Consider the following 11650-nt stretch of genomic DNA (forward strand, 5'->3'; position numbering starts at 1 on the left):
AAGATTATCCAAAAACGACTGGAACAGCACATCAACAGAGAACTACCAGAAGTCCAGGCTGGGTTTAGAAGGGGTCATGGTACTAGGGATATTGTAGCTGATGTTGTTCCACATATAGATTGAGAAAATATATAGAAAGGATACATCCTGATGCACCCATTTCTTGATTTTGAATCATGCAGTGTTTCCCTGCTCTGCTCTTGTAACTGCTTTCTGGTCCAAGTATATGTTTCACATGAGCACAGTCAGGTGTTCTGGGATCCTCATTCTTCTCAAGTTGTTGTGATCCACAGAGTCAAATGACTATGCAAAGGAACAAGGAAACACTGCATGGTTCAAAATTTTAAAAAGGGGTGCATCAGGGATGTATCCTTTCTCCATATATTCTCAATCTATATGTAGAATAGAGATCCACTCACATTAGCAATGATGTCCCTAGTGCCACAGCCTCTTCTAAATCCAGCTTAATATTTCTGGAATTTCTCTGTTGGTGTCCAAGTTCTTTTTTGTAATGAAGATTTTGCTTAATTTTGCTTATAATCAAGATTTTACTTATATTGCTGGTCAATTTACACATTCTGTAGGATTGCTTTTTTTGGAAATGGGAATAAATATTGCTCTCTTCCAGTCAGTTATCTCTCCTCCAGGTTTCTTGGTACAACCTGGTAAGCATTTCCAGGGCAGAATCTATTTGTTGAAATATCTCTGTTGGTATTCCATCAATTCCCGGGGCCTTATTTTTTGCCAATTCCTTCAGAGCAGATTGAACTTCCTCCTTTGTTATCCTTGGGTCTTAATAATATGCTACTTCCTGAAAAGTTTCATTGCCAGCAAAGTCTTTTAGTGCAGTGACTCTGTATATTCCTTCTATCTTTTTTTGATACCTCTGTATCATTCAGTGTATAAAAGTACATCTCAAATTTTTAAACATAAAATTGCTACTGATATCCATAATTTCCTAAGGTTCTTTAGTTGTTGTTATTTGCCATCAAGTCACCTGTGACTCATAGCGACCCTAGGCCTAATAACTCTGAACTCTGTCCTATCCTGAGCCAATCTCACTGTCTCCAAAGCACCTACTCCTGTGACCTCAGACACTTGCGTCAATCCATCTCATCTAGAGTCTTCCTCTCCTGCACTGGTCCTCTCCCCTTCCAAGCATGATGTCTTTCTCCAAGGATTGGTCCCTCTTGACAATGTGCCCAAAGTATATGAGGTAGAGGTTCAAAATTCTTGCCTCCAGAGAGCTAACTGGTTTCATCCTCTCCAAGACAGAGCTGTTTATTCTCTTGGCAGTCCATGGTATGTTCAGTACCCTTCTCTAGCAACACAATTCAAAGGCATCAATTCTTCTGGCATCTTTAGTCATTGTCCAGCTTTCTGATGAATAACAAGTGATTGTGACATGGCCTGGATCAAGTGTACATCAATCTCTAGATTGACATCTTTGCCACTTAAGCACTCTAGAAAGGTCCCTGACAGCTGACTTTCCTAATCCAATTCGTCTTTTGATTTCCTGGCTGCTGGTTCCAAGAATATTGATTGTGGACCCACGCAAGCTGAAATTGTTGACACTCTCAATCTCTTCTCCATCTATCATGGTGCTACCAATTAGCCCAGTGGTGAGAATCTTTGTTTTCTTGATGTTGAGCTTCAGTCCATACTGAAGACTATAATAGTCCTTTACTTTCTGCCAAAGACGGTTCAGGTCCTCCTCAGTTTCAGTGTCTATACCATCTGCATAATGCAAATTGTTCAATCTTTCTCTAATTCTGATGCTGCATTCTTCTGGCCTCCTATATATAGAGAGAGAGGCACTCCTTTCTTGATTTTGTACCATGCAGTATTTCCTTGCTCTGCTCTCATGACTGCTTCCTGGTTCAAGTATAGGTTTCTCATGAGCACAATCAAGTGTTCTGGATTCCCATTCTTTTCAAGGTTCGCCACAATTTGTTGTGATCCACACAGTCAAATGCTTTTGCATATTCAGTGAAACACAGATAAAGCTGCTGTCAGCCAAGATCCCTCTCACATTGGCCATGATGTCCCTAGTGCCACGGCCTGTACTTCTGGTAGTTCTGTGTGGATGTCGTTTTTGGATGATCTTCTTTAACAGTGACCTTTAATGTCTGGGCTGCCTTTAGTCTGAGCACTGGCGTTGGACTGGATGTTGTTCCGGTGGGTTTTACAGTAGAGCAGCATGACTCCCCGCCTTCTCATTCATCCACGTGGACACTCTGAATTAGACCTTCATAGTACTCAGTTTCTTCAGTGAGGAACCTGTCATTAGAAAGCATTGTGCCAAGGAAATAGCACATCTCATGATTCCTTCTCTTCTCCCAGCTTCCCCAATTCCAATAGTTCCTAGAATAAAGGGTGCTCAAAGACTTGAGGTTATTGAATGTGATGAATATGAAAGTGGCACTTCCTCTCAACCTGGCTGCTGCAAGTTACTCTTCTCTTCTCCAGAAGAGAGGAGAGGCACAGCACAGCGTTACATGGCATAGCAGCGATCTTCCGGCTTATGGCTGGGAACCCCAGCCAGGCCTTATCCCCCCGCTCCCAGCATCAGAACCTGGGACCCCTCTTTACATGTTTCCCTAAAAGTTAGCCATCATCCTAATGGGCTCTTTCAGTCCATAGGTCCTCTTTCAAAGCTGGAGGCTGTGTATTTACTCAACTGCATTACTTACTTTGGCAAGTAAGAGAAACGCTCTTAGAATTAGCATCTACTGACCAATGCAGTTATAACTCAAAATAATACATTCTTAATAAAACTGTATTTGGTATCGAAATCTAAATAATATATAAAGCATGACATACTTTTCCTCTCCCCGAGTCAGTGATTACATGGTTCTTTTGGACATTGCGCTCATGCACTCCAGAACTACAGATGGCTGGCCCGGGAAGGCAGAGGACAAGGGACAGTGCCACACAGGTCCACCTCCTCTGAGAGGCCACATCACCTTACTCATTGGCAGCAGAGTGATATTTTGCTGCCTTCTATTTTTATCTTATTTTTTCAGGTTTATCAGATATATGCGAAGAGGTCTCCTGAGGAAGTGCACGCCCTCCTTAGGTCTTTTGGCACAGATTACGTCATCCTGGAAGACAGCATCTGCTACGAACGAAGGCATCGTCGGGGCTGCCGCCTGCGAGACCTGCTGGACATCGCCAACGGACATGTAAGCATGGCCAGCCTCTCACATGAAGGGATTCTCCCAGGTTTTGCCTACAGAAAATGATAGCCCATCTTTTGTGTTTGTAGGAGGTATGTGCACTTACATTTTGCTTTGTATATACTGTTCCTAATTAGACCATCTAATCCATTAAGGAACTTTCTGTGGTCACAGTAAATCTTCCTTTATTTCATTATCATCAGCAGGACAATATAGTACATGCCTAAGATCAGAGAGACCTGATTTCTAGTTCTACCCTTGTCATCAGTAGTGACGATGGTGTGACACTGACTTTTCCATCTTAATCTTGATTTGTGCTTCTGAAAGGTAGTAGGGATGAGTGAAATGGTCTCCAGGTAGCCAATGACTATGTTAGTATAACATGAGTGTGTTCTAATTCCTGAAGAAACCAGATACCTAGCCTCCCTGCTGTTGTGGGGTTTTTTGGTGGGTGTGTGTGTTTTTTTTTGCCCCTCCCCCCCCAAAGCCACATTTGGATTTGTTTGGATTTTAGGTGATGGATGGCCCAGGAGAGAATGAACCAGATTTGAAACCTGCAGGTCACCCTCGGTTCTGTGAAGAGATAAAGCGAAACCTCCCTGCTTACATGGCCCACTTCACTAGAGTGTTTCAGAACAAGACATTCCATGTTTACAAGCTAGCCAGAAACAAGTAACAAAGTCACATGTTCAATCTCTATTTTTGATACAGAGAAACTCCACCATAATGAAGCTCAGTTGATAGTTTCCTATCTAATTAGGTAGCCTGCACCTTAAAGCTGTGATATGAGTAACTTCTACAGATGTTTACACAAGTGTTAACTTTTATGAAAGTAGCTTATGCCAATTCTCGTCTTTTTCATCATGTCTCTGTCTTTTCCATTCGTGTTCTTTCCCGTAAGTGCTCACATTTTCTGAGTGGTCTAGAACTTCCGAAACAGCCACATCCCATGCTGGAGGTTGAGCTTCTGTTCGGGATTTGAAATGTATTTACCCTTCAGTTGTCTTTAAGATTGCAGTAGTTGAATTGAATTGAAGGGATGCATAATGAAATCATTTCCAATCAGTGACTTTCTAAAGCTCTTCACTATTGTGTTTTACCTTAAATTTTTATATAATTTTTCTTCCATTTTATTGCTTTTTAACATTGGGAAAAATCATGTTAGGTCTTTGTATGTATCTGAAACTCTTTGGTGAATTCTGTCTCAATCGTGGTACATAGCATTTCTGTAGTGTGTGTTAGATGGGTGTGTGTGAGTGTATGTGTGTGTTTTAATACTGGGCACAGAAAAGTATTAAAAGCTCCATATTATAAGTCCTTAAAGGAGCAAAAATGTAGGTAGCCAAGTAATATTTGTTACTGCTTCATGTTTTTATTTTTAAACTGCTTGATACTATCTAATCTCTCCTTCAAGTAATTTTGCTTTGTTTCTTACTCATTTAAATTGACAAGGTTTGCAAAGTTTTGTAAACTTTTTGTGTTTTTAGCCTTTATATTTTTTACAGACTAGATGTTGCAAAGTCTGAATCTTTTTAAAACATGTGTCTTAACTAATCCAGCTAGTATAGTGTTTTTAGCAGATGGCATTTTCATACCGTTTGATTCATGTCTCCAATGTTATGTGAGGTCCTGTGTTACTCTTTCCTTACTAAAAAGTGCCTCTAAGTCATGCCTACTTACAAACAATGAAGAGGATTATGGAGACTTGCTGGAAAAAAAAACAACTTTTGATAATTGCTTTTATAATTAGTTTCTAATGACTGGGACATGTAAAAGTTGCTGATAAAAGCTTATTGTGCATTCAGTGAAATCAAGATAGCTAATGAAATTAACTTTCTCCCCTGTTCTCGCCAGTTGGAAATTATTTAAATGCTTCTCCTTACAGTTGTATTGAAGTAAGTTAAGTTATGCATCAAGATGGATATCTAACCTGTTAAAATAATTTTCTACTTAGTTACTACTTCTTAAACAGCATTCAGAAGTTTTTCTATGCTATCCTTTTGGACACAAGGCTATTTGGCTTTTATCAAAACATATTTAAGTAAAAAACTGGTAGGAGTTTCATTATTAAATTATGCAACTGAAACTCCTGAATTATATCTTTCTTGTATTCCTTAATAAGGTTGTAGGCCACTGCAGTTTAGGATAATACAGTAATAAAGCATTTTAATCAGTGTTAAAATGTAATTAAGCCAGTAATGGTGCATGCCTGTTAGAGCTGACAGCATGGGTCAGCAGGCCCTTCGGCCAGTGCCTTACTCGAATTGAAACCAAGCACATGTAAGGTACAGTATGTCAGACTTTGTGGTTTCATTTTAAAATTATCAGTAACCTTTTCAAATATATTTATGTTTGATTGGAATATTTCTACATGTTTTAATCTAAGCATTTTGGGTGTTTGGGATCTTAATACTCGAGAAAATAAACGTTCTTAATTTTATGTTAATTTTTACCACACTGATGGCATACAGTGGGGGTTTTTTAAAAGTTATAGTCATACCTTGATTTTTTTTTCATTTTCCATAGTTTGGCTTCCATTGTTTCCAAAATATTTAGCATTTAGTTGTTAGTGAAAAATAAAAAGTGCCAAAAGATCTTTCAAGACAAAATTCCTGAACTCTTTCCAAGACACTGTGACCTTGTACAGTAGAGTTTTTAAATTTCCTGACCAAATCTCTCAGTGAATCATCTCAGACATTTTTAGTGCTCGTTAATATTCTCTTTTATGACCTTCCCATCGGCATGTGCAGGCAGAAACAGAAGAACGCCGTCTGAGGCTGGCTCTGGTTTCCCGCCCCTCAGCAGAGCTGAAGCAGAAGGCATTTGGCTTCCATTCTATCCAACACGGACCTTGGAGATTGTTTTAGTATCTGGTGGTAATTTCAAATTATGACTCTTTTTTGTAGATAGCAAAACCACTTGCTTTTGCTTCCGATTTGGCAGTCAGAAGAATCTTTATTTAAAGATATATTTACATAGAAGTGCCCTTAACTGATCTCTATGTGTGGGACTCACTAGATCACCCGACAGCCTCCATTGTGTTACAAACTGTCTGCTGCCCAGCACAGATGGCCGGCCACCCCATTCTCACAAGCTCTTGCTCCCTCACCTGACTTGTATGCCCATGCCAATATCAAACTTCCCACTGCAAACTGTACTTACTCTAAGCATGTAATTGAATTCCAAGCATGTAATTGAATATAGTTGTAAAAAAGGAAAAGAGTTATTCCAGAGACAATTAAGTTGAGTGCTTTGGTAAGACTTAAGAGTGATTTATTTGCTAATTGTTTTAAACTAGTATGATTAGGGAAATTATAAAATGCTAAAGAAAGGAAAATCGAGACAAGTTCTGAAGTTGGTTGGTTTAATGAGTATATTTAAACACTCATGTCACTTTTAAAATCTAAACTGACAATATTGTACCCAAATCACCTTATTGGCATGATGTCTACAAGAAAGAAGACCCTTGTTCAAAGTAAAAGACTTTCTTTACATCAATATATTTGTAAATGAATGTGTATATGTTTTAAGTTCTAATTCCTTATTTTAATCTATTGACTTCCAAAGTAAGACTTTCTTTACATCAGTATATTTGTAAATTAATGTATACGTTTTAAGTTCTAATTCCTTGTTTTAATCTATTTACTTCATTTGTAAGGAACTGCTGATAACGGATAAGAATGGCTGATATAAATTCTTCTGTAGTTGGAAAGATCCTAGTCACTTTTCTTATAAGCTTTTAATAAGAAAAATCAGGGATTCATCCCATATACTCACCAGGAACATAACAAGGTAATAGCTAGGCCCTTAATTATCCACTTAGAGGGGATTTCTGTGTTGCTTCGGCAGCACTCAAGCTGAAATGATACAGAGAAGATTAGTGTGGCCCCTGTGCATAGATGACACACAATTTCATGAAGCATTCCATATTTTTTTAATTATTTTCCTGGCTTTTATGAGATCAACTGAATTTTTTTTGGAGTGTATGTGTTTGTGTTGGGGTAGATGCCGCCACAAGGGCAAATGTAGATGCTTCCTCTGGTCTGCAGCTTTATTTAGTTAGACACATTCTATTCTTAAAATTAAAACCTTGGAATTGATGCTGTGGCGTCCCATCAAGTAGAGCAGTAGCATCAGAAAATATCAAAGTGTCCTCAGCTGACTTGACTTCTCTGCTGTTCTCCCTGAGGCTTTTATACAGGAAAGCTCCCAGCCCGGAGCGTGCTTGTCTGTCTGTGGGGAAGAGCTTTTCTGTTGAGAGAGTGGCTTACTTTCTTGCAGTCTGTTTTCTGTTTTTAACAGCCTGTGGGTGAAATCTTACAAAGAGCTTTTATAATTTGTTGTACTGAATTGTATGAAGATTAAATACTAAATAAAGCTCTTTTTGATCGCAAAATAAAAGAGACATGTCTTTCGTATTTTTGGAAGATCAGAAGCCAAGTAGCAGCATTGTTGGAGTGCATTAAACACCAGAGAGGGACTAATCATGTGGGCAGCGGTGGTGTGGCCTTCGCTGGACTTGTTAATACTTGAAGGGGGTTATTTTATTTTCCATTTTTATAAGAATTTTGTTTTGATAATCGCTTGTTTGTTTCCCTTGAATCCCAATATTATAGTTTAGTTTCTAAGGAGAAGGCTGCTGGCTGAATTTATCTTGAAAGAGAAATGCTTTTTTTTTCACACCTTTGGAATATTCTTTTTTATTAAATTTTTAATCATTAGTAATTCAGGAAGGTGGGTCACTGACCACATGTTTTGGTAAGAGTATGCAGATAACAAGTATGCTTGACTATTACTTGTTTAAAGGCGATGGTGAAATTCCGAGTAGATACAGTTGGAGATACTAATATAGAATACTAATATAGAATTAAATAGAAGAAGCTGGCAAGGAAGTTCTGATGGCCTAGTGGCAAGAAGCTGCTCTGCAGTCCCAAAGACCACTGGTTCGAATCCACAAGATGCTTTGTGGAGAAGGAAGGCCAATCTCCTCCTTTGCCAGTCTGATCTGATTTGACGGTACACAACAACAACAACAAAAAGAAGCAGCCGGCAGTGAGATCTCTGCTATTCTCTACTGCAAAGGGAATTACAAACACTACATTTAAGTGAGAGATTTGGCGTATGAGAGTAGAACATGTAATGTTTTGGCATGTGAACACTGGATACATGGCAGATGATTTTTTTTCCTAATTTCTGTCCTTTTAGAGGAGTTATCTAGAATTACTTTCCTAAATATTTGTGCTTAATTTAATATTTAAAAGTTTGTATTATAGGATTGATTTTCAAAATGCAGACAATAGAACAGGAGCTGAATGTGAAATGACTCTTAATGGATTTTAGCCAACACTTTGGGTTGGGTTGGGAGAACTAGAAGGAAAGAAAAAGGCCCACATGGTAAGTGTAAGTGTAGCTTTGTGTGATACACATTTCAGTTAAGTATATGGGTATCATAATAAAAGACACATTTATTCCTTAACATAAGTGAGTTACCGGCAGTGTTGGAAAGCTACACCCTTCCAGCTGGGGATTCTGAGAAGATGAGTTTGTCTCTGTCCGTGGGTCTCCTAGCACTAGTGAAATTAAGGCATTGTTTTTAGGGTGTTAGGAGGACTGTAGGAAGCTGTAGTGGCCTGGTGGGTGAGGAATTGCGTTGCCATCCCAAAGGTACACAGTTAATAGCGCTGTGGGAGATGGATGGGCTGCCTCCTCCCGTGTAACTTACAGCGTCTGAAAACTCCCAGCGGGCTCGGCTGTGGGCGGTGGTGCTAACACAAAGCAGCAGCAACAAGCACTATGTTTACAGTTGTTGTTTTTTTCCAGGATAAATCTGCTTATTCTTTTGGTAGTCCATGGGATATTAAATATTCTTCACGAATACCACTCAAAAGGGCACTACACTCAGCCATGGCATTTTCAGTTGATACTTGGAATGGTTGTATCTTTATGATTTTAGAGTCTTTTAATTTTTTTTTTAAGACAACATACATGTATTGTCTCACACATTTGGGTTCAGAAGTCTGAGTACGTTTTAAGGGGCTAAAACCAAAGTGTCATCTGTTTCTTCTGCAGGCTACAGGAGAACTACTATCTTTCCCAGTTTTGGGGGAACTGCCTGCCTGCCTCTAGACTCAGCGATGGGCGGCTGAGTCTGGATCACACTAGGGAAACTTTATGCTCTTGGGGGAAGGCAGTGGCTGGACAGGGGGGATGTGGCTTCTAGGGGTGCTGGGCTGCTGTGTCGGGGTGCCAGGTGGTGCTGAGACAGGAGAAGTTAAACTCCGTCAAGGCCTGCTGGGGCACTCGTCCTGCCACTCTAGGAGCATGAGCTGGGCCTGCTGAAGACGGTGCTGGATCTGCGCAGCCTGTGCACAGTCTTAAGACAGAAGGATGCAGGGCATTTGCTCTCACGACTGTTTAGCGTGATAGCAGCAGAGGGTGTTGAATTGTTTGCACATGAGGCAGCCACCGTCGATCCTGCGTCTGCAGACCCTGCAGTGCTGCACCACCCGCTTCATCTTCTGGCAGGATGGCAACGAGCAGTGGGCACTGCGGCTCTGGCTGATGTGCACCAGGGAGTCCAGGCACTGCTGGATGCTCAGGCGCACTGACTCTGGGGGGCTCTTGGACTGTGCCTGGCTGCTGCCATCATCACCCATCTTGAGGCTGTTGATGTTGCAGCAGCTGTTGTCAAAGGCTGTCACCCTCACAGAGATGGAAAAGCAACAAGGGAGAGCGAGAGTCACAAGAGACCGAAAAGCAATGAGGAAGAGGGAGAGCAAGAGGGAACTCAGCCAGCCAGGACGTCAGGGCAGCATGGCCCCGAGTTTTTATCTTTTGAAAGGCAAAGAGCAAGATATACAGACAAAATTCTACGCCCCTGATTTGCACCAAAATAGTTTTGGTGAATATATACAAGTGAAATAAGACTGACTGTGGGTTGATACTGATTCACTCTGTTGAGTGAGAACAGCTTGGAGGCTGACCCTCCACTGGGTTCCTGTGACAGGAAGTCATGCTGGAAGAGATTGCCCCTCTGTCTTTGATAGCTGCTGGCGGATTAAAAACAGCACAAAGACACCACCTCTAGGTCATCAGTGCGCCTCCCAAAGGCCCATGCCATCAGAGCTTCCTTTTAGTTAAGTTCGTCATTTTTAGTAAGAAAAAGAAACTTAAAAATAATGAATCAGGAAACTATGATGATAAAAAGAAAAATGGAATCAGTTTTAAAAAAAATAGCAGAGTAAAGGAATCCAGAAATTGATTCTTTGAAAAGAATAATGGAATCCCTAAACACTTGCTAAATGCTGTTAAGAAAAAAAAAATGGAAAAATTTACAGAATTAAAAACATTACAGAGATAGTTCCCAAATCAGGAATGAGAAGAAATGTGCAAATAGAGATGGCAAAATAATGTTCAGAATCTAGAGGTGATAGTTGGCTTCCTAACAAAGTAGACATTATCCAAGTGCCTCAACCAAATTCATTGTCATTTAATTGATTGCAACTCATAGCAGCCCTGTAAGAGCAGAGTCATACTGCCCCCCAAGGTTTCCAAAGCTGTGAGTCCTTACAGAAGTACACTGGCATCTTTCATATTATCAGTGTTTCAGTTGGCTGAATGCTTTAATCACTGCTCCCCCAGAAATCGTCAGTATTATATCACAAAGCTATTGAAACTTGAATTAACAAGAGCTATAGACACTCTGGGGTTCAAAGTTTCGAATGGTACTTGGACCGGAAGAGTGATAGCCAAATCCTTTCTAACTTTTAAAGAATATATGACACATGCAAGCAAGATTCTACTGCAGATCATCCAAAAACAACTGGAACAGCACATCAACAGAGAACTGCCAGAAGTCGAGGCTGGGTTTAGAAGGGGTTGTGGTACTAGAGATATTATAGCTAATGTTAGATGGATCTTAGCTGAAAGCAGGGAATACCAGAGGAATATTTATTTGTGTTTCATTGACTGTGCAAAGACATTTGACTGTGTGGATCATGACACACTGTGGCTGGCTCTGAGAAGAATGGGAATCCCAGAGCACTTGATCGTCGTGCTAATGCGAAACCTATACTTAGACCAAGAGGCAGTCATCAGAACAGAGCAAGGAAACACTGCATGGTTCAAAATTGGGAAGGGTGTATACCAAGGATGTGTCCTGTCTCCATACCTTTTCAACCTGAATGCAGAACAGATTCTCTGGGAGGCTGCACTCTATGAGGAGAAGTACAGTGTCAGGATTGGTGGAAGATACATCAACTATCTGCGTTATGCAGATGACACAATCCTGCTTGCTGAAACTGAGGAGGACCTGAAGCACTTTCTGCAAAAGGTCAAGGACTGCAGCCTTCCATATGGACTGAGGCTTAATGTCAAGAAGACAGAGATTCTCACCACTGGACTATTTGGCAGCAGCAGGATAGATGGTGAAGAGATTGAGATTGTTCACAGCTTTAGTTTGCTTGGCTCCA

General features: G+C 40.4%; 1 protein-coding gene across 1 annotated transcript in view; it reads left to right on the forward strand.

Moving 5' to 3' along the window:
• Nucleotides 1–3855, forward strand: part of DPY19L3 (dpy-19-like 3 (C. elegans)) — a 104222-nt gene extending 100367 nt beyond the window's left edge. The window contains exons 17-18 of the mRNA XM_006887832.1: nt 3027–3185; nt 3694–3855. Of these exons, the coding sequence (XP_006887894.1) occupies nt 3027–3185; nt 3694–3855 (321 nt within the window). The remainder of the gene's footprint in view (nt 1–3026; nt 3186–3693) is intronic.
• Nucleotides 3856–11650: the final 7795 nt, after the last annotated feature.

This window comes from Elephantulus edwardii, unplaced genomic scaffold, assembly GCF_000299155.1.
Source record: "Elephantulus edwardii isolate Elephantulus edwardi_28Jun2011 unplaced genomic scaffold, EleEdw1.0 scaffold00062, whole genome shotgun sequence".
NCBI lineage: Eukaryota > Metazoa > Chordata > Mammalia > Macroscelidea > Macroscelididae > Elephantulus > Elephantulus edwardii.